Source organism: Rhamphochromis longiceps, linkage group LG14, assembly GCF_057381845.1.
Source record: "Rhamphochromis longiceps isolate RC_006_pf linkage group LG14, R_longiceps_female_GT1.1, whole genome shotgun sequence".
Classification (NCBI taxonomy): Eukaryota; Metazoa; Chordata; class Actinopteri; order Cichliformes; family Cichlidae; genus Rhamphochromis; species Rhamphochromis longiceps.
The window spans coordinates 4,850,392-4,874,533 of NC_140570.1; the positions used below are offsets into that span (position 1 = coordinate 4,850,392).

At 40.1% G+C, this 24,142-nt stretch overlaps 1 protein-coding gene across 4 annotated transcripts in view; it reads right to left on the reverse strand.

Annotated features, from left to right (window-relative positions):
- myo18ab (myosin XVIIIA b) overlaps window positions 1-20,506 on the reverse strand; it is a 129,907-nt gene extending 109,401 nt beyond the window's left edge. For 3 of the 4 annotated variants that reach the window (XM_085429197.1, XM_085429196.1, XM_085429191.1), the window contains exons 1-2: window positions 20,378-20,506; window positions 16,716-17,790 (exon numbers count right to left, since the gene is read on the reverse strand). In XM_085429197.1, the coding sequence (XP_085285323.1) occupies window positions 16,716-17,705 (990 nt within the window). In that variant the 5' untranslated portion in view covers window positions 17,706-17,790; window positions 20,378-20,506. Of the gene's footprint in view, window positions 1-16,715; window positions 17,791-20,377 lie in introns of those variants that run through there. The other variant, XM_085429185.1, reaches the window with a different exon arrangement.
- Between the last annotated feature and the right edge of the window lie 3,636 nt (window positions 20,507-24,142).

Sequence of the window (24,142 nt, forward strand, 5' to 3'; positions counted from 1 at the left end):
CATGAGTAGCAAAGTCCTGTATGCAAAGGCTTGTGTGAAATCAAATCAGATGAGATGAAATCAACAGTCTGAAATTTGACCCAACTCTGTTGTTTTTTTCTAAAAATATTTAACTGTCATTTTATTTATATAATATTTAGAATATTACATACTTAATTTACTAACATATGGAAAGACAAAAATAAGGTGAAAGCAAAGCGTGAGAGCATAGCCCAGGCCTTTACCATGTAAAAGTTCACTAAACAACCCACTGCTTATGATCAAGAGAACTAAGGACTCGATTGTTGAATTAGGCGAAATACTTTACATCACTGAAGCTGTGGTTATCACTCATCTCAACCCTAATGAAGAAAGCTCAAAAACAACTCAACTTCAAGTACTTGTTGACTTCTAAAGAAGAGCAACAGAAATCTTCTTAACTGGAAACATCACAATGGGATGATCAAGGCCTAAGCCCGGAAAGCTCTGCAGAAGATGATTAAAACTGCCCAGAATATCATTGGCACCCATCAGTAGAAGCAGCTGGGTGTTTCCCATCCAAGAAACAGCACCCCAGCTACAAACTCTTGATTTTCTTTCCTCATATGGTAAAATTAAGAAGCTAATCCTCGACCCTTGATCCTGAGAAAGAATCTAATGACAAAGTATCTAATAATCTTGACAATAAAAACATAGCAATTTTTTACTGATCACCAGCAGCCTACTCTATTTGAAGATAACTTAAGGAAAACACAGCATACTGGTGTAAATCACAAATTACAGTGAAACTGACAGCTTTATAATTAAATTACATGAAGATATAAATTTATCCTATTATTGGATATACGGTAATATAAAAAGCTATAGGTGATTCAAGTCAGTGTTATTTATATAGTCCCGGATCACAACAACAGTTGACTCAAGGTGCCTAATGATTATATTATTCGATCTCATGACTGTCTCATACCACGTGTGCTGATAGCAATATCTTTAACCTAACCTAAACCAGAATCTAAACTGAACAAGTCAAAGGTCCCCATATTTCCTTGTTTTCAAAATATTACACTTTGTGCTCACAAAGGCAGACATACAAATGCACAAGAGAGGCGGAGAGAATTCAGGCAAGATGGAGTGGGTGGAGACAGGTGTCAGGTGATTTGTCACAGGATAGCAACATGAATGAAAGATAAGGTGTACAGATGGTAGTGAGACTTGCTATGTATAATTTAGAGACAATAGCACTAACAAAAAGAGCAGAGGCAGGGCTGCAGGTGGCAAAGTTGAGTATTTGTTGGTAGTGACAAAATTAAAAACGCAAAGATGATAATAATGCATACACAAACAGACATACACAGTTCTACATTTCAAAAGAAACAAAAAATACCCCATCTCAAATGAACATATTTCTTCACTCCTAAGCATGCGAATTCTGTTTGGCTACTGTAATTTCTGAGGCATGCATAGGCATAACAAAACAGCAGATGATGCCCTTTACACACTAAGAATCAGCTCCTGTAATTCATATCTGATCAAAGTGCAAGAGATATTGGGGCAGCAAAGCACAGGCCAGTGACTGCTGCCAAAACCAAACAAACAGCCTCATTGACTAAAACCCTCAGCATCATGAAAGCTAAAAGCATGTGTGGTTCAATGGAATGTATTGATGACATGTCAATGATGTCAGAAGAAATCAGGTTGCAGCTTCTGAACACATCACAATCCATAAAGGATTTAGGTTGTTGAAAGTTAACTTGGAAATGTGTTCAAAGAGCGAAAGGGTTCTTTGTTTATGTCAACTTCAGGCCTTCATGATAATTTTTTCCCTCTTTGGTGGGTGTATTTGGTGACATCTATGTACCAAGCCTCGTGCTGACACTTCACAAAGATCCGTGGGAGCACAATTCAATTTAGTACCAGCAAAAAGATGATCCTGAAATCAGCCGGCTGTGTTAGAAATGGTCATCAACTTTTCTACCCAATGATAGTGTCACAGCTTTGCCAATCTAACACAAAGGTAAGTGAAAAACAACAAAACAGTAAAAGGTTGCAATCATTTCAAAGCCACACAATTTACAAGGACAGAAAAACATCACGTCTTCACAAGATTTTTTGCAGTATTTGCAGACATACACATACACAGCCGGGGAGGATTGTTTTCCTACTGGAATCCATTTTGGTTTTATGTGTGTGTCAAATAAACCCAGATTAACTGACTTTATTTGAGAAAAATTGGGTACATTACTTTTGATCTGTTAATGACTCCTGATGGGACTGGGCTATATATCGACTTTTTAAATATATCGATATATTTTTATACGAGATATGAGATGTGACAATATCGTTTATATCGATATAGTCTATGTTACTTTAATTATACTTGTGGAGCCGCAAGTTTGCCTCTCTTTCGTCCACTTTTGTCCCTACACAACGTTACTCGGCCTCGCCTCTCCCCTTCACTGAACACAACTCCCCCTCCCCCATCGCTTCACCTGCAGGCAACGACAAGATGGACACGGAAGCTATCAAAGAGGAGCTGGTCAGTAAAAAGAAAACATTTGAAGATTACTATTTTAGTGCTGCCAGTGTGACGTTAAGGCCATAACTGCATTAACGGGGCAAATCTCTGTTAACGAGTTACCGTAGATGACCCCGTGCGTAGGGCTGGACGGCGTCAACGCGTTAATGAGCTAACCGGGTTAACACGTTGACGACTGGCCTAAAATCCTTTCATTTTCTCAAAAATCGACAGTGCGCCTTATGTATGAATTCTGGTTGTGTTTACTGACCACGAAACCTGCTGCGGTCTGTCTTTGTTGTTATGCTCAGCATCTTTTAGTTTACATTTTGACTGCACAATTGTGAGCTTTTTTGTTATGCACAAAAACAACATTATTTTTTTATGTTTTATTTATGGAGCATTATTATTTAATAAATGCTGATAATTTATTTCAGAGTAATTTTTTCTTGTACATCTATGCTGTATGTTAATAAAAGTGCCTATGTGAGATTTGGGACACAGCTTTGACTAAGAACTCTCTTTTTGTTCTTACTTTATGGCTTTAAAAAACATATCAAGATATATATCTTATATCGCCATCCAGCTAAAGAATATCAAGATATGAATTTTGGGTCATATCACCCTAACTCCTGATATCACTCAACATTACTTAAGAGTTGAGCATGACTACAATTCATGAATTTACGAATTTACCAGGGAGTTGTGTGGCTCAGTAATCTGTAGTTTTGTCAAGTCTGAAAAAAGTTCCTGACAATATCATCAGGGTAACTCTGACTTGGACTGACGACAAAAAAATACAAAACAAAAAACAAAACACAGGGATATCAGGGATAAAAATCACAGTAGAGTACAGGTACAAGAATAAATTTAAAAAAAAGTTTCTATATGTGCAACCCTAAAACCTAAATTACATAATCACCTCCCCTAAGGTTTCCTAGATGCATTTCAAGGATGACTGACTCTTACAGAAAAAAGAGAGGTGGGATAGATTTTATATGACTTAAAGCTCAAACTCAACCAACATATTTCACATGATATTTCAGTAGTCTTTTGCATAGTTAAAAGTAAATACAATATCTGTAAATTACTAGATTGCTATATGCAAGCCATTAGTTAGGTGAACACACACACACACACCATAACTTATGACTGAATACCGTAGTGTACAATCAGGCTAATCCACTGTCTGCTGTGTTGGGCTGGCAGAAATCTCGGGGCTTAGGTCAGGAGAGGAAATTATAGATAAAACACAGAGGCACTCTGCCCATTTGGTCAAACAAAAACTGAAAAGCAGTTTTCATTGAGTGGCACAAATGTGGTCTTTTTAAGTGTGCATATATTTATAATAAACTTTTCTTTCTTTTTATTTTATTTTTTAAATGGGGCCCCGAGACCATAATTTAACCTGGCACTAGGTGAAAAACTGGAGCTCCACTTGAATCCAAAAGTATGAGCCAGAGCATGTGCTTAGAGGTAAATGAAAGTGATTAATGTGACTGATTCACTCTGACCACATCTTCTACTGAACAACAGCTTAGTAGCCAAACCATGAAATCACTTATGTTTGAAACACCCCTGCCACACAGAATGGAGTGCAATTCATTGCAATCTATGTGGCACCAGTGCCTTGGTGAGTTCTATATCTCAAATACCACAAGACAGTATAAGACCCAAAAAACAAGGAGCATGCTTACATTTGTTGCAATGAATTCCTACTCTTGCATTTTGGGGGGTTTCATACAGGAAGTGTCTGCTGTCAAGAACAAAATAACTAAATGACTCATCAGAGCTAATGATCACAATGATATATACTTTGGTTGGCTTGACCTGCTAGTTGCTGCACAAGATAAAATGGAAAAGTCTCATGTGAATGACCACAGCAGACCCCGATGGCATGAACATGCTTTGCATCCATTATTTACACACACGTTTGCTGTTACATTACACACAGAGCTGGATCTCTCCCACTGCCAGCTCAACATACCAACAACAACCCCAACCACAGGACCCAGTGTAATTACTTAAGTCAGCGGGATTCCTTAAATAAAAAGAACACATTCAGTTAGAGTGTTACTTTTAATTAAGTATTATTGTATAGAGAGCATAGATCCTCATCAAAGTAGTGGTGATACACACTAAGACTGGGGATATTTCCTATATATTTGTGTTTTACTTTAGCTTGTTTCCAAGTCCACAAAATCATTTCAGTTTTAATTTCTTTTTAAAGTTTAGTTTTTGTTTAGATTTTCTTTTAGTTTTAGTGAACAATAATAGCGTTGACAGGGAAACATCCAAGTGTTTCAACGGAGACAGCATGTTTTGACCATGCTGCTGTGTCACTGTGCTTAGTGTGTAGAAAAAGGAGAGTGCTGACGGTGTGGTTTTCAGGCAGCAGCAGCACTAACAGAGACAGACCAAAACAAACTGTGGTATCAAACCAAGACATGGGCTCTGGCGGTGTGCTAATCCGCCACTTTTCTTTAACTCTTACACACATTTCTTACCTGCTGAGAGCTAGGTAACTGGCTTCCTCAGAAATGTGGTATTTATTTTAGCACAACAATATTAGCATTAACAATATCTCCACAGCAAGTCTGGAGCATGTTTGGACTTTTTTCATCCAGGGAATAGATCTGGTTCTTGGTAGAAGTTGAAAAAGGAAAAATGTTATGCAGAGTTCAAAGAGGAGTTGGGACAGGCTCTGGGTGGTAGGGAAGTTACCAGATGACCAATTATTAGGGCTGTTCGATATGACAAAATATATAGGATAATGAAATGAAAACATTTATCATTTCAAATTATACGCCATCTTTTGTTTCGTTTTGTCGCAAAATACACTGTTAACGCCAATATCTTTTTACTGGGGCACAGATAATACCAGCAAATCCAGTGAAGATGAGGCAGAACCAGATAGCTAAAAACAGAAGGACCAATCAAAACAAATCGAGGACCTTATTCCTAAACGACGGGCTACCTCTGTAGCATGGACATGGTTTGGCTACGAAAAGTCTGACACGGACCACAAAACTGTGCTATGCAAATTATGTCGCAAACCAGTCCCCACCTCAGACTCAAACACGGCAAACCTCTTCTACCACCTATGCAAGAATCACACGATAGAGTATGGAGTTTACGGATGAGAAGCAATAAACAGCCATCAGGTCCTCAAAATAAACCTTAAAACAGGCTGTTCTAAACGTTAGAACAGGCTTTTCCCCGCAGCACGCAATGTAATAAACACTCACAAAGAAAATGGCGGCCGTTACAACTTATGTCTAAAAATTAGTGCTGCCAGCATTAATCTTGTTAAAATGACGTTAACGTTACAACCGCATTAATGCAGATTGCCAGTGCATGTGGCTGCTCAGCATCAACACCTTAGTGCGGTTAGCTCGTTAACACGCTAGCACAGATTACCCCATGCGTGGGGCTGCACGGCCTCAACGCGTTAGTGCGGTTAGCTCGTTAACACATTAGCACGGATTGCCCATGCGTGGGGCTGCACGGCATCAACACATTAGTGCGGTTAGCTCGTAAACGTGTTAGCACCGTGCAGCCTCACGCACGGGGTCCACGCTAACTCGCAAATTTTCTCCAAACACCACGTCTCTGTAGCTTTCAAACCCAAACATGGTCCACCCGAAGGATCTGGTCCCCTGGGACAAACAGAGTAATATAGTCCATGCTGTTAAGTGCCAGGAGGAATGACATGATATATACATCCGGGAAACTACAAAACCTCTGACTAAGCTGATGGCACAACACAAAAGAGCTAACTTGTCAGGCCAGGACTCCACTGTCTATTTACACCTACAGGCCAGTTGTCAATATTTCAATGATGAGGATTCACATCGTGCAGAATAAATACTCTTATTGATACTTTATGCAAGGAATATTTAAAATAATATGTTATAAATGCAGAACTTGGCAACATGGTGGTGTGGTGGTGTGCACCCTCGCCTCACAGCAAGAAGTTCAACTTCACCAAGGCCAAGGCCTTTCTGTAGGCTGAGGCCATATACTTTTTTTTGTTGCTGTAGTCCATATTAAGGCTTACTCAGGGAAAGCAAAGTAAGTATTTAAGCCCTTGTTTACTTCTACAAGAATTGAACATTTGTTATTAGTGAGACGAGCATAGCCAAAAGCATGCCAGTCTCCCAGATTTTTTCAAATACATTGCTGGCATAGTTTGTTTATTTATTTATCATTTAATCTCTTGTATTTTCAGTACTTTAAATTAAATATAGGCTTTCAATGACTTACAAATCATTGAATTCTGTTTTGACTGACAGTTTTTCTTCCAATTTACCTCATTCTGAAGCTTCATGCAAGATCTTGATTTGTGGCGTGAGGATGATCATGAGATTTCAATCTGGGTGAACTGCTTATAGCATCAAAATGTTTGCCAGCTTTTCTGCAGACATAAACAGGATGATGCTGAAACACACTTTAAACGTGGACTCGTCTATTCAGAGTACCTTCTTCCAGTAGTCTACAGTTATGTTTTTATGCTCCCTAGCAAATCTCAGGCATTTCTAGGTACAAACAGGGCTTAATAATGACTTCTTATAAGCCATTTTTACATTAAAGCCTTGTTCATTCAGTCATGTGCTTATTCATTCTTGAGATCTTCTCAGACCCTGATTATGGCCATAGCACCCTGACCACGAACTTGTCTGAGCTCACAAGCTAAGTAGGGTCAAGTAGAAAAGTGGTATAAAAGAAGCAGTCCATTTACCTGATCTAGACGTATTTATCTGAGATGGAGCTCTGGCTCTAGTACTTAAAATCTTGAGGTGCCAGATATCTGCTTCAGTCGGCTTTCTGCCTCTTCCTTACCGCAAGTATCAGTCTTGGCAATCCACTCCAAAGCATACTTGATCAAACTGTGAGAACCCTCGAACATCTACAAGTGCTTTAACACAGACTCCTCCCTTTTTCACCATTTTGAACAGAAATGCCGCATTTCAAACTGAATTCACGTTTTTATACCTAAATTTGAACCAGCACACTAGACTTGACTTTGTGAAGTCAAAAGTAAGTAAATAAAGAAAAAATATTATTTCCATAGTCCAAGTTCCTTAAACTACCATGACCTGGATGACTGAGAACCTATACAGACATATTTATATAATCCTTTTCAAGAACCAATGTCAGAATATTAATTTAAAAAATGTATGAATTAAGAATTTAATAAAATATCATATTCAACCACTAAAATAAATTTTTCTATTCAAGAATGCAACTAAATAAATGCAATTTGGCGTCCTTATTAAGAAAATAATAATGTGCTTTTCAATTTGTCTTATTTTTTTTGGCAAGCAGTACATTTTAAAAAATTATGGATAACAACAATAGTTACATTTTAGCATTATTCCAATTAAGGAGCATATGCACGTAGTGCAACCATTACAGAAACAAAAATATTCAGGTAATTACCAATAATGTTAAGTAAAGGCAACTGTGACACACTGATGTAAAGTTATGCACCGCCATTAAATGTGTGCTCCAACCATCACTTATCACAAAACTTAAAACTTGTCCTACGGCATTCCAGTCTACTGGCTTGTCAGTCCTCATCAGTTGAATGTTGAAACGTTAAAAGACCTATTTATTGATGTTGCAACATCTTTGTATGTGGTGTTATTAGCATTAGCTCTTTTGAAAGAGAAATGCCCATCCATTTATGTGTAGTTGGATTAATTCATACCAGTTTCCGGGTTATACACAATCCGAATTTCTGATGGCTCTTACACACGGCCTCGTTTTTAATAGTTAGGTATGATGTCTAGACAAGATAATAACGATCTTGTAGCAGCACCCGTCCGTGGTTTTATGGCTGGTTAATGCCATAGTAGTTGTATCTGAAAACACTCTGTCCACTGCTTGTTAGCCATGACTTGATGTGATGTACATGGCTAAAAGCTTTTGATACATCTTCATTTTTTGCTCTGCCTAGAAGTACACAAAGAACATTTTATTTCCTTTGGTGTGATTAGCTTTTTATCTTCAAGAGCAACTGCAGTATATATTTTTTTATGTATACATGCATGTACAGTACTGTGCAAAAGTTTTAGGCAGATGTGAAAAAAATGCTATAAGAAAAGAATGCTTTCAGAAATATAAATGATTATTTATTGCCCCCAAGTGTATTCTGCAGCAGGACAACAACCCCAAACACACAGCCAAAGTCATTAAGAACTATCTTCAGCGAAAAGAACAACAAGAAGTACTGTAAGTGATGGCATGGCCCCCACAGAGCCCTGATCTCAACATAATCAAGACTGTCTGCATGAAGAGACAGAAGGATGTGAGGAAGCCAGCATACACAGAGGATCTATGCTTAGTTCTCCAAGCTGTTAACAACCTACCAGCCAAGTTCCTTCAAAAACTGTGTACAAGTGTACCTAGAAGAACTGATGCTGTTTTGAAGGCAAAGGTGGTCACACCAAATATTGATTTGATTTAGATTTCTCTTTTGTTCAGTCACTGCATTTTGTTTATTGATGAAAACAAATGATTAACACTTCCATTTATGAAAGCATTAATTAGGACACTGTGTTTGTACAGAACTACTGTCAGCTTTAACACAGTCTTAGTCAATGATCCCGAGTCCATTATTCTGGATTCCAGATGTTTAGATCATGCTGAATAACAACGTGCGAAAAAAGTTTTTTTAAATACAGCGTGTAAAACCATCATAGAAAACAGTTTACCATACAGAAAACCATACAGCAAACTGTTTTCCAAGATGTTTTCTAAGCCATATGAACCCATCAAGTTCCTTCCCTCCTCCATCAACCCTGATCCTCAAAAACTCATTCCTCTTCCTCCACAAGAGATTCTCGGGAGGATAGGGTCAGGAAGTGGCCTATTTGTTCGAAAACAGATTCCACAAATACCAAAGTGAGACCTAAAGGGAAGACGTGCTTTCCGTTGCTTTTAGGCAGCCTGTTAAGACAAGAAAAGACGGCTTCTTACTACTTTAGCCTCCAGTCTCTCTCACGCTCCACCCAGCCCTCTTATTTCAGACCTTTTCAGTTTTTATTCCTGCTGTTAAAATCTTATGTGAATAATATTTACTAGTTAGCAGGTTTACTTAAACATTTCCATGCTGCATGTTATCCTACTTAACAGGGTGTGGCTGTAAATAGCTGAGATAATTATGCAAAAGTGTGCCAAATACTAAAGATGTAAGCTTCTTGGCAATGGCAATTACATGACAAGTTAAGGCATTCTTTCTACTTAATATATGCTTACATCAATAATAACACTACTTGAACACTTTTTAGGGGGAATATGGATTTGAGATGGAAAAATGAGGAGCGCAACATGGAACTAAGGAACTCATCCAAGACAAAAACTTGACATATCACTGTTTTCATACGTGTTTATAATAGAACACCACAGACGTCATTGTGTCTTAACAGTGTCATAGGCCAACATTCACTTTTCTTCAGCTGACTGAGAGGATGTGCTAATTTTATCAAGTGTCTCTCTGTAGTTCAGTTACATTTCATTGTAAACTAATGTAATATAATAATGCCTTAAGCACATTATTCCATAACGAATCATCCCGCTTTAATGTGCGGGACCTCTGTTAAATATGATATGAAGACATGTTAATGTAAAAGATGTTTGCATATTATTAAGATATCAAATAATAACATCTAAAAAAAAAATATTAAATTGCGACTTAAAAATGTGGGGCTTTGTGTCATGCATTATGAATGAGGCAAGTTGTTTGAAAAAAGGCGAACAAGGGAAAAGAAAAGGCTTATACTGAGTTGTAGGGCTGGGCTATATCATACCGTTTACGGTAATACCGGTGTAATGTTGGGCAACGATAGGAAAATGACATATCGCGATAGAATATGGGTAAAACGCACATGCGCCAGTGCCTTTGTTTACATACGCACATGGCTGCGATGAAGAATGAGAAGAGCGAAAGCGGATCGTTGAATGAAACAGATGAACCAGAACTGGTTTGTAAAAATGCTGCAACTTCAGTGGTGTGGAACTGGTTTGGCTTTCGTCCGTCAGATATACAACAAAGCACTATTTTTGGTAGAGCATGCTAGCGGGCCGTCATTATTACCGTGTTGTTTGGAAAATACGGCACACTTAAAATCAATCCTTTGATTTTTCAGAAAATCGACAGTGCCCCTTATAATCCCGTGTGCCTTATGTATGAACTCTGGTTGTGTTTACTGACCTCGAAACGATTTTATGTACACGGCGCTCGAAAATCTGTCAAATGTTTCAGTACGACTTTGCTAAGCTACGAAGCCGCACCACTTGATGGACTGTCGGAGCGTTACGGCTATCGTAGGCAGGAGCCTCGGAGTGATACGTACTGTGCTTCAACATAAGTGTTTGTATAACCTCTTTTTAAGTTTTGTGGATATTATACATGGTTATGCTGAGGATATGTCGGCCAATTTCCACTGGAAATGCCTTTTGGTTAAACTGTCAGCAAGGATTTGCATTTGCACTGCAAATTTTTATATAACTTTAATGCACTTAAAAAGCTGCTTGTGTAAGTGCAAAATACATTGATGGGTTGTTGTTGTTTTTTGCACTAATAAAGTTGTAGAGTTGTAAAGTATTTTGTCTAGTGTCAATTATATCGTCAGTTGTGTCGTTATCGCAGATTTTCAAATGTATATCGTGATAGACATTTTTGGTCATATCGCCCTGCTCTACTGAGTTGTATGAGAGGCTGGACACTGACAAAGAAGAAAGGATGCTTTTTAGCTTGATGGGCAGCAGGTCAGGGTGACCGAGTAAGCCAAGAGAAGAACTTTGGTACTGTATCAGGAAACTAGATGTGGTACAGAAGTATGTGAGGGTGGTGCAGGACATGTATGTGGACATCGAGACAATGGTCAGGTATGCCTTAGGAGTGACAGATAAGTCCCTTTTCCACTAGTACCTACTCAGATCGACTTGCAACGGTTTTAAAGGTTTTCCATTAGGCATAGTACCTGGTACTGAAATACTACTTGCTCGGCCATGGTTCCAAAGTGAAAAAATTAAAACCACCATTTTTGAAACCCAGCAACGATAGAAAAGCTTCAAAAAAAAAAAAAAGAACCCAACACAGTGGCCCGTGACTCTGACGAAAAGCCACAGACCAAGCAGCAGATATATCCACACCCCGACGTCCACCTTTGTTGTAGCGTTCGTATCTAACGCTAATCAGGTCACAAGATGCTCAGCCACATTGCTATAGCGATGACCACACACATTATAAAATAATCATAAAATAAATAAATTACCTTAACGCTTTGCATTGTATTTGATGCACAAGCAAAATGTGACTAGGTGGAGAGACACTGTTCAGTTCTCACACAGAAGACCCCACCCCCTCCTGGTGACCAGGTGATGACTCTGTCCCCGGACAGCGTGAGGAGATCCCTCAGCAGGATCAATGCACGTAAAGCTCCGGGTGCTGACAACATTCCTGGTCGTGTACTGAGAGACTGTGCAGTGGAACTCACTGATGTCTTCACAGACATCTTCAACATATCACTCATCCAGGCTGTCGTCCCCACATGTTTTAAAGCCACCACAATCATTCCAGTTCCAAAAAAGTCATCTCCCTCCTGCTTTAATGACTACCGTCCTGTTGCACTTACTCCCATCCTGATGAAGTGCTTCGAACGACTAGTCATGCAACACATCAAGACTGTCCTGCCCCCCTCCCTGGATCCCTTCCAGTTTGCGTATCGGCCCAACCGCTCAACCGATGATGCCATCTCCACTGCACTCCACTCGGCACTCACACACCTGGACAAAAATGACTCATATGTTCGAATGCTGTTCATAGATTTCAGTTCAGCATTCAACACTATAATCCCCCAACAGCTCACTCAAAAACTGGTCCAGCTGGGGCTCAACACCTCACTGTGCAACTGGCTGTTGGATTTCCTCACCGGAAGACCTCAAGCAGTACGGGTCGGCAGTAATACATCCAGCACCATCATTTTAAACACGGGGGCCCCGCAGGGATGTGTGCTGAGCCCCCTCCTCTTCACTCTGCTGACCCATGACTGCACTCCATCATACAGCTCCAACCTCTTCATCAAGTTTGCGGACGACACAACGGTGGTGGGTCTCATTAGCAACAGGGATGAGACCGACTACAGAAGTGAGGTGAGACGCCTGGCCACGTGGTGTGCTGACAACAATCTCTCTCTGAATGTGGAGAAGACGAAGGAGATTGTTGTGGACTTCAGGAGAATGCACACCCAACATGCTCCTCTGACCATTGACGGAGCGTCTGTGGAGAGAGTGAGCAGCACCAAGTTCTTGGGTGTGCACATCACAGAGGATCTCTCCTGGACGTACAACACCACAGCACTGGCCAAGAAATCACAGCAGCGTCTCTTCTTTCTCCGCAAACTAAGAAGAGCAGGAGCACCAGTCCCCATCATGTACACTTTCTACAGAGGCACCATCGAGAGCATCCTGTCGAGCTGCATCACTGTGTGGTTTGGAGCCTGCAATGCGTCCTGTCATAGAACCCTCCAACGCATAGTGAGAGCTGCAGAGAGGATCATTGGTGTCGCTCTCCCCTCCCTCCAGGACATTTACAGCACCCGTCTCACTAAAAAATCCCTTTGCATAGCGGCTGATCCCACGCACCCAATGCAAAGCTTCTTCAAGCTGCTGCCATCGGGGAGGAGACTGCGGAGTCTCCGGGCCAGGACCAGCAGACTGAAGGACAGCTCCATCCATCAGGCTGTCAGGAAGCTTAACTCCCTCCCGATTCTGCCCCCTCTCCCCTCTCTCCTCCACGGTCCTACTGAACTCTGTCACACACACACACACACTCTCTAACTCACTCACTGGCCTGCACCAGTTACCAGTCACTTTGTGGAGCATTGGACTGCCACTACCTCATAAGACTTTGTTGTTACACTATCTCTTACCGTACATTACCAAATCTCCATTTGCACTACTCTGCCTGGTTTGCACTCAATGTCATTTACTCATTATATTGTATATTGTATAGCTTTCTTGTTATATGTAAAAATTGTATTGTATTTATTTATTTAAATTTTACTTTTTAATTATTTTACTTGCATTTTTAATCACTCTTATATTTAAATGTTCATTTGCTATTTTATCTAGGGATTGAGAGTAACGTAGTTTCTATTCTCTGTATGTCCTGTACATGTGGCAGAATTGACAATAAAGCTGACTTTGACTTTGACTTTGACTCTCAAAGAAGGCAAACTTACAAATTCAGCAAGAGACCAATTAATTATTTCGCCCTCTATACAATTAAAACATCACTATCTTAGCGCCTAATGAGCCTTAACATAGAAAGAAAGCCATCAGTAAAGTAGGAAACCCTAATACAGAGACAGCCAGTAAAGACATTTGAAAGCCAGATCCAATCAAAGACAAAATTCAAAAAGATAGGGAGAAAAACAGCGGGAAGTAAACAGACTAAAAGGACATCCCCTTGTTTAGTAGAACGGGAACTAACTCAGTCACTTGTTTCAAGTCTTACTGAATATAACATGACAATAACAATTGACAATCAATCAATATAACAATTTGATAGTCCCTTTTAGATCGAAAAGGATGATAAGGCAGGATATCCTTGACCAGGCGACTGGCAGGTCAAGACACTATGAGTGTGCCAAACTTCTTAGCTGTTACCAGCTGTGGCGGCATGGCTGCCACTGTTTTCATGCTTTGTATGCTTGTGTGTGTAATAGAGTCATCAGGACACAACATGGTAAGAGACAGAAGCTCTGGCTTCTGAGCAGGAAAATGCTGCTCAGAGTATAATTGGATAAGAGGCTTACTTTGTGTCATGTTAGGGGCTTTCCATTATGGCAGCAACTGGAAACCATTAGAGCAGCCCTTCAAAGGGTCAGCCAGGCTGGTCAGTGTTTCTCTCTGTGGACTGGTGTTCCCAGTGCAATGTAAATACATAAGAGCGAAGACACCACTAATGTTTCTTTGATGGTTTTTTAGTAATATCAGTAAATGCTCAAAATGACCAGCAGAAAAGTTCATTTCGAAAAAACAACTGACAGAAGCTTTGACATCAGCTGACCCAGCTACTGTGTCTGGCCTTAGTTTAAACATATGGCTATGATTGTACTATGTGTTGTTTCGTTTCCGAAGATATCCCCGTGCTTTTTTAAGAATATCCTGTCTATGCTGGTCACAGCTAAAACAATAGTGCATCCTGTCTGCCTGCTTCCAAGTCCTGATCAAGTCTTAATGTGTTCATACTTGTGTTGAAGACTCATTGCACCAACACACCTTAGCTTTAAAAATATGTTTAAAATATGCAGAAAAGCCAGCAGCTGCTGTTGGAATTGGGAGTGTGACTTGGCAACACTTTATCAAGATTGAATGATGGGCCCTTTGTCAGCTTGCCTTTGTTTAACCCAAGTTGGTGATATCAATTAAAGTGAACAAAGAGACACAGAGAGGCCTGCTGTTTAACATACATAAAAAAAATCAACAAAACGGATCATTCTGTGGTGTGCAGAATGTTTGCGTACTTGACCAAAGATTGTCTATACACTTAAAACAAAGTTCCCTCCGGTGTACACTTCCTGTTTGCTTCATGAAAACTTTAGAAGTTCCCCACATGACACAAGTAAGTCCTTATCCAGTACTCAGAGCAGCATTTTCCTAACAAACAGCCACTGTAGAGAAAGACCTCCTCAGTTAGCCACTGCCTCTGTCTCCTGTTTAGAAAAAGGCAGCATGGGCTGCACAGTCACTCCCTGCATCCCAGAGGAGATGAATTCCATTGTGGGAGTAGGGGATCAGAGTCTCTTTCAGCCTGACTGTGTCACAAGGACTCTTGATCCAAAGCCAAACAAAGTCCTCTGATACTGCCAACTATGCCCTGATCGGGACACTGAGCCCGCTGGAGTAAACTCAGATGCTGTTAAAGCCAGGTATCTATACAATTAGCGCAAACTGAATGTAAGATTTTCAGCTACAAAGTATTACAACTGTTCAAGGATCCAAATATAAAGCAGAATCAAACAAAGGGGGGGATCAGCAAAATATTACCATCTTTACTTGTCTAATCATTGCAATTCTACTCAGCGGGTTATTGAAAATGTTGTTTTGTACATTATGACAGCTAAACATGCAATCATCAATACAAGTTTCATTAACACTGCGTTCAGTTTCCATTAGCATACGAGGTGGATTTTCAAATTAAAAGCTTAACAGAAAATACACAATTATGCCCAGTGAATCACCGTTACAACCTACATACTGTTAAACATCTGTGAAGTGTTGACAGTAGTTTAAATTGGTAAATGTGACAGGAAAGAATTAGTAAATGAAAACAGTAATTCTGTCAACGAAAAGCTATTGAGCCGTACGATATCGAGTCAGTGGTTGTACTGATGAACTCAGTGCTGTGTAAACACACATTATGCTGAGTGTATCAGCACTTCAGGTAAAAATGAAGGAAAAGCTGACTTTGCAGAAATGGAAGTCTGTGCCAAGCTGCTGCTGAGGAAGGGCTCTGTAAAGGCTAAAACCTAAAAATACATCAATCATCTAGCTACACCCTCACCACTAAGGTCAGCATTTTCACCTGCCTTTGCCAGATGACAGCAGTCAAAAATGACTGAAAATGTAAGATCAGAAGGTCATCAGAAGGGTTTAGAGGCTGCAGAAGAAACCTCACACAGAAGCAGGAAGAACAAACTAAACAAAAAGGTCCAGAACATTCTTGTTGTAAAAAAATATATATTATTAACTTGGGTGTGGTAAGGGTTAGGTAATTATAATAAAATCAAAAAGGGTTTAGTCAAGAAAAAGAGGCAGAGTAAGAAAATTCTGTTTAGAGCCTTTTAAGTGAGTTTGAAATGAGTGGACAAAAATATAATTTCAAACCATGAAAGGGAAAATAAAAGTCATCTTTGCTATGTTCAATCAGCAGCACAAAACGTATGTTTTAAAGAAAGTTTTAATCTCCAGGCTTCTACTAACAATTAACTTATAAACTAGAAAACAATGAGCAATTGATAAAGAATAATATAAGCACAGGAACACCCAAATTGTACATCTCGGCAATAGAGACAATTACTCTGTACTTTTTACATGTTTGAAAGGTGCATGGCTTTTCAAAATCAAAATATGCAGAACTGACAAAAAGGTTGTATGCCACTGCTGATCACCAACAAAGCAATATATAAGTGGAAGAGGTCCTTACCAGTCTGGCCTCCCTGCGCAGCCCCTCGGTGTTCCTCAGCCAGAAGCGACTCAGCTCACTTAACTCCAGTATTGGCTGCACCTTCAGCCTCACCGTGTCTCCTGACTGACGGATCATCTCCACTATCTCGTCTCGACTCTTATTCTCCACATTTCGTCCATTTATCTCCACCAGCCTATCGCCTGGCACCAGGCCCAGTGCCAGGTCCTTAGTGCCTGCACCAGGCTCTGCAAAGTGAACCACACGTCTGTACACCCCTCCATCAGGGCTGCGGTCCAGCATTGTAGTGCGACGCAAAGAAAATCCAAAGTCACCAGTGTTACGGCGCTGGAGTTCCAGTTCACGGGTTTCAGGTGGACTTGGAGCAACCACAGCTGGCAGCTGGAGTTGTGCAGGGAAGGTTTTATCGACCACTTCGGGAATGCAGATTCTTTTGGGGGCTTCTGCTCCAGGCTGCTGCTTGAGGCTGTGCTTGCGGAGCATGCTGAAAACTTTACTCTCCACCTGTGGGGATGGGGCAGCAGAATTCTGGCCTGAAGGGGTGGATCCCTCTGAAGGGCTCTCCTCTTTGCTTCTCTGGGAAAAGGAGAAGCGTTTCATCATCTGTGTAGAGTTCTGCTTGGCAAGTGAACCAAAGTGAGCAACTCGATCTCGCACTGAGCTGCGTTGTCCATCCTGTCCTCCTCCACCCTCACCCTTCAGATCATCATTGGAGCTGGCAATGCTTAGTTGGTCATCCAGGATCATGCTGCTTCGGTTACTCAAGCCATCTAATTCAATGTCAGTGAGGGGGAGATCACTGGTGCTGGCCACTTTGATGGGAATGGGGTTGGAAATCTCAAGCTTGTTCCTAGATTCCCGCTTCGACTCCCTCTTCAGGTTGAAGAAACCACGGCGCATGCTCATCTCCTCCAGACTGCGCAGCTCTGCTGCAGACATCCTCTCCTTTTTCTCCTTCTTCTCCTTCTCCTTTTTCTTTAGATTAAACATTGTGGCACTAAATTAACTTAGTGTTCCCTTTTCGGCTGAACTGACTTCAGGTCAGGTGTGTTTGCTATGATCCAGCGAGGAAAGGCTAAGAATTAAAAAAAGAGAGAGACAGAGAGAACAATTTCTGTTAAACTGCTAAATATTACAGTAACTGCTCTCCATGCACACCAGCGCGTGTCCATGAGTGTATTTAGTGGTATATGTGACTGTTATATATTGCGATGTTGGTATTTTAAAATATTATACATCACTGATTTGTGCATAAAGTAGGAATATTTGTTGCAAACTAGTTCTGTAATTGTGGCAATTTATGAATTTAAGTGATAATTTCTGAATATATAAGAGACATGAATTGTCTGGTTATCGGATCAGATGGCGATGTTAAACGTTATTTGGTTTGTTGATGACTGCACTGACATTCTGAGTGGACTGTTATGCAGGTGTGACATGCCTAGCACCTAGAAAAATGTGCTTGTGCGAATGGGTGTGAATGGGTGAATGCACAAGTTGTGTAAAGCGCTTTGAGTGCTCAGAAGAGTAGAAAAGCGCTATATAAGAACCAGTCCATTTACCATTTACCTAATAGCCAGAAATCCCTAATTGGCTGAATCTTACTCAATGTGTATATATGCGCAAACGTGTATGAACACTGTTTCTTTGTACCTGACGAAGGTCACACAGACCAAAAGGTTGTAACTGAATAAAAAATTAAGGTAAGCAGGACAGTGTGCGGCTGTAACAGCGATAATGAAAGAATAATGATTCCCTAATGTTTTCACACACCTAGAACAGTCAGACAGGCTAAGAAAATTGCCTTTTCTCATTAATGTCACAATTAAATAATATAAACAATAATTATTATCAGTATTATTGAAGTCTTCGGACTGTGGGAGAACATGCAAACTCCACACAGAAAGACTCTGGCCTGTTGGTGGAATTGAAGCCAGGACCTTCTGTGGTTACCAACGTGCAGTTAGAGGGGTTAGGTCAACTGGTAAATCTAAATTGCCCATAGGTGCAAATGGTTGTGTGCCTCTATGTGTTAGCCCTGTAATGGACTGGTGACCTGTCCAGGGTGTACACTGGGATAGGCTCCAGCTCCCCCGTGACCCTGACAAGGATAAACGGAACAGAATGGATGGATGTCTTATTATTATTATTGCTAGTGGTGGCATAATCTGACAACAGACATTTATACTGTCTCATAGTTACATTTTTATATCACTTCTCAGCCTCAACAGTTTAGCAGCACTTTCTGTATTGGAATATGTTTTGTAGTCCCACATGTTTTGTCTGCTTTGTTTCATGATTCTGCCTGCTTATTTAATGGATTTTTTACCACTGTATTGTTGCATATAGTTAAAAATGTCCGTAATTACACACATAATTTTACAACTATTAAAATGCACAGACCAGATCTAAAACATTTTTTTAAGCTGGCATCAAACGTCTAAGCAAACCTGATTGTTTGCATAGAGCATATGTGTAGACAACCTTGCAAAAAAAAACAGACCTACATCCCTGAACACTTCTAGTATTCTTACATTAAAGAAGCCCACTGGAGAAGCTTGACAAGACCATTTTTGTAAGCCTCACAAATAAGGTAAAGTCCTGCCACAAACTGAAAAGTCCAGGCAGGCACATCCACATGGTTCAGCCTGGTTCTTATAAACTGCTGGGTAATACACAGAGATTCTTATTTACAAAAAATAAAAAAAAACCTCCTACTATTTTAACTGTGGAATAGGTGAATTATGTCAGTGATTTCTCCTGCTAAGATAAGTCCGGATTTCCAGCAAAAAAGGTCATTCAGCTGTTATAAAAACCTAATCAGGCAAGAGCCTAAACTGTCAGTTATGAAGTAGTCATATGCTCAAAGGTGTAACAGAATAGCACTGAAAACATCACAGCTATTTATATCTATACAGCAAAACTACCGTGGTAACGTGTTGTACAGATTTACATATAATGTTTAGCAACACAGTATCAAATAACCAATTTGCCAGAACAGTAAAGGTTTCCTTAACAGTCCGCTCAGATTATTACCTTCTGTCATCTGTAGCCAAAATAAACGAAGAGCGTCTGCACTAAGAGTAGCGTTAGGTCCTATATGCACTGGTTAAGGAATGCTAAAACGCTAAATGGCTTAAGAGTTTTAAGTTGCCTCCCTTTTATCTACTTGGCTTCTGCGGTTAAATCGACACTAATACTTAACCACTAACGTAAACAAAGCGTATTTGTCAGCCGCACTTCTCATTAAGCGTGAAGTCGGGGACAAAAGCATGACAGAGCTAAAATAAGTATAGCTTCTCAGCTACATTAGCTAGCCGAGCTACTGCTTTGTAAATGAAGGTAATGTTACCTAATAATCAAAATCTCTTGTTTTATGCTATTCCAAATGAGAACGCGCCAAAAACACAAGGTTACATATTTTATGTATTTTTTTTTCACTTTTCATTTAGCGTCTAGCTAGCTAACTAGCCTAATTGGCTCAGGTCACAGCCTCAGTTCTTTGCCCTCATTTTGGTAAAGCAAATCCTGGAACACTCTGGGATCCTATGAAAATCATTCAGTCAGCCCCACTGACTGCCTGTCCGTCTCAGCACAGCTGCCTTAACACTAAATGTGCCTTCTCAGTAGAAGCACATCTTATTATAGGAACAGATACTCACAGCTTTCCAATACTTCAAACGAAGCCTCGCTAGTCCCTTGTTAATGGGTGTAGCTCGGCTTGTAGGGAACAGAAACAAGCTTTCAGGCTCTGGTTGTGATAGCAGGCTGCTCCCAGTCCAGCTCTGAAGCGTCAATACTGTATCTAAAACGCGGTCAACCTACTCCCCCTTCTGTTCATACAGTGTAACCAGGTACACTACTGGAAAGACGGTTTTTAATTGTGAGTTGTGTATTTAAACTGTACCACTGTACCACAGTATTTGTGCACAGCAGTCGATTATCTTGTTAATAATTCTACTTGTTCACTATGTACGACTCTGGATAATGTAACTCCAGTGAAAAAGAAAGCCTGGGAAAATAGTTTGCTGCTTTATAAATAAAAAAAAAAGCCCTCCATAAAGCCAGAACATCTTACTATTCATCACTGATGGAAGAAAATAAGAACAACCCCAGGTTTCTCTTCAGCACTGTAGCCAGGCTGACAAAAAGTCAGAGCTCTGTTGAGCCAACCATCCCTTTAACATTAACTAGTAATGACTTCATGAATTTCTTAACAAATAAAATTTTAACCATTAGTGAAAAAAATACTTGGAATCATTTCACAGATATAACATTATGTACGGCTACTTTCAATACCATTGTTATTTACTTTACTATAACAATGGTATTACTATTGTTTAATTACTGAGTTCACTTCAGTAATTACATCCTCCAAACTATCAACATTTGTGTTATGTAATGTTTCTATCTTAAATATGATCGACCTATCTCTAATAATTAGCTATGTAGCACAGGTCTTTAAGCTGTAATTAAATGAAACCATTAATTAAACCAATACTTAAAAACCCATCCCCAGACCCACCGGTCTTAGCTAATTATAGGCCGATCTCCAACCTTCCTTTTATCTCAAAAATTCTTGAAAGAATAATTGTGTAAAAAAAAAAAAAAGCCGACTAATCATTTGCAGAGGAATGGCTTATTTGAAGAGTTCCAGTCAGATTTCAGAGCCCACCACAGCATCACAGCACAGAAACAGCTTTAGTGAAAGTTACAAATGATCCTCTTTCAGCCTCTGACAGTGGACTCATCTCTGTGCTTATCCTGCTAGACCTTAGTGCAGCGTTCGATACTGCTGACCATAATATTTTATTACAATCATTAGAGCATGCTTGTAGGTATGAAAGATGCTACAGTGCAGTGATTTGAATTATATCTAACTAATACACTCCAATTTGTTCATGTAAAAGAACAGTGCTCTTCACACAGTAAGGTTAATTATGGACTTCCACAGGGTTCAGTGCTATGGGATCAACTGTGTTTACGTTATATATGCTTCCTTTAGGGAGTATCATTAGAAGCCATAGCATACATGCAGATGACACCCACCACCCATCTATCCATGAAGCCAGATAACACACACCAATTAGTTAAACTGTAGGAATGTCTTAAAGACATAAAGACCTGGGTGACCTCTAATTTTCTGCTTCTAAATTCAGATAAAACTTTATTGTATTTGACCCTAAAAATCTTAGAAATATGGTATCTACCTTACTCTGGATGGCATAGAATAGAATAAACCTTTAATTGTCCCACAAGGAAAAATTTGGTAACACAAGGGGAAATTTGGTAATTCTCTTGGCCTTGGTAAAACTGATGAATATTGGAGTCATTTTCAGCCAAGAGCGGAGGCCACCTCTGGGGACAAGTGGGACGACTATTCTATCTCTGGTTGTGAGGTCACCACTGAGGCTGTTAAACAACTCCTTGGTGGCAGGGCCCCTGGGGTGGATGACGTTTGAGTTCCTGAAGGTTTTGGATGTTGTAGGGCTGTCTTGGTTGACACACCTCTACAATGTTGCATGGAGATCAGGGGCCGTACCTCTGGATTGGCAGACCGGGGTGGTGGTTTCTATCTTTCAGAAGGGGGACTGCCCTTTGTCACCGATTCTGTTCATAATTTTTATGGGCTGTCATGGCTGTGTGCAGGCAGGCAGGGAGGAAGGACCCAAAATGCGGGATTCGGTGAGGCAAAGTTGAACTCAAAGTAAACAGCTTTATTTGCAGGTTGCAGATTGAACAGAGGACTAACTATACTGGGAAAATATAAACTGACAGGCAGATAAACAGGGACCGAAACACCGAGCGTAGACTGAGGGCGAGTAGACACTAACGACGCGACAGAGAACAAAGGAAACACAGTGCTTATTTTATTGTAGAAACATAATTTAAAGTTTTTATGGAGCACAAGGCTTTGGATTTTTATTGACTTAATCTGTGTTTTGGTATCTTTTATGTTTTTTTTTCACAAGATTAGCTTTAGTTTTATGAAGAATTATATTTTTTCAGTGGAATTTTGCATCCATAATGTACTGACATCACCCACTGTAAATTTTGTACCTGGAAAATAATCAGAAAAAAATTGTTTCAATGTGTTTAATACCCAAACCTGTCATGGTCCCTGGGTCTCCCTGGCTGGTTCACACAGGAGCCACATGTTTTGTTATTGTTTTGTCTCTCTCGCTCTTTCTTTCCTGCCTCTTTTCCGCCTGGGGGGAATTTGTTATGGGTTCCTGCCTTGGGCCCACGCACCTGCAATCAATGACTCACCTGCTGCTCATTAGCCTGTCTCTCTGGGCCACTACTTAAGGCGGTGGCTTGGTGCTTCTTGCTACTGAATCATTGTGCAACCTGTGTTAGTGTAACTGGCTTATCCAGCTCTTGCGTTTCATGTGATTTCCTAGCGTTGTACTAATTGTCTGTTTCCTGCACATAGATTCCTTGGACCTGTGTGGTGTGGAGTGACTGAAAAGGACCCTAGCATGTTTGCAGCGTTTGAGTCTGGTGTGGCCTTCCTTCCTCCCCGTGGATCCCTGGAAGCCTTAGCCCCTCACATTGTATATATCACCCGGTCTTTGTAAATAAACTTTTGTGAGCTGTATTCAACTCTCAGAGTCCGTTCAATCTCTATGACAAAACCTTTTCATCTACATGCATAATAAATACATCAAAACAAACCTCTTTCATCTAGTGTTAGATGTAATAGGATTTACAGTTCTGTCATGAATGCCAGAAAAGCACAGCCTAAAGAATCGGTATAAAACATAAGCATTGATATCATTACAGCTGAATATCAGAACCACAAGCTGTCTTAACACTGTGACAACACCCATATAATACACAATTTAAATGTGATACTTTAGCATTTTGTACATGAAAAGTTTTTGTCCCTCATGGTGAAAGAAGTTTTTCAGTGTGAGATAGTTTTCTCTTGGTAAGCTTTTGGTAAAGAGTGAAATCCTTATCTCTATATTACCTACACCCTCCTTTTTCTCTGTGTTCCTCCCTGATGATGTTTGGGGTTTTTTAAACATCTCATATCCTTATCGTACTTCTAGTCACCACAGCAAGCCATCCAACCCACATGGTCACATCATCCTTTCTCTTTCAAAGTCTTAAACTCATCATGGCTGATCCTGTGGAGGTATATGGGGGTCAGTGTGTCCTGTTTAACAGGACCATTAAAGGAACAGCTTTAAACCAGTTTAGCACGGCTGTTGTTAATCTTATTAATATCACTGTCACAGCCTTACAACCAGTACTACATTGAATGTTTTGATGACTGACAGCATTACAAGAAGTGTGAAAACTTTCAAAATAAAAGTTCTTCAAAACAAAAGCTGACTATCAGTGGTTGTCAATAATGCTGGATTTTATGGACTTTCAAATGACCTTTTAACATTAGTGTTTTTGCAGCCTGTTTCACA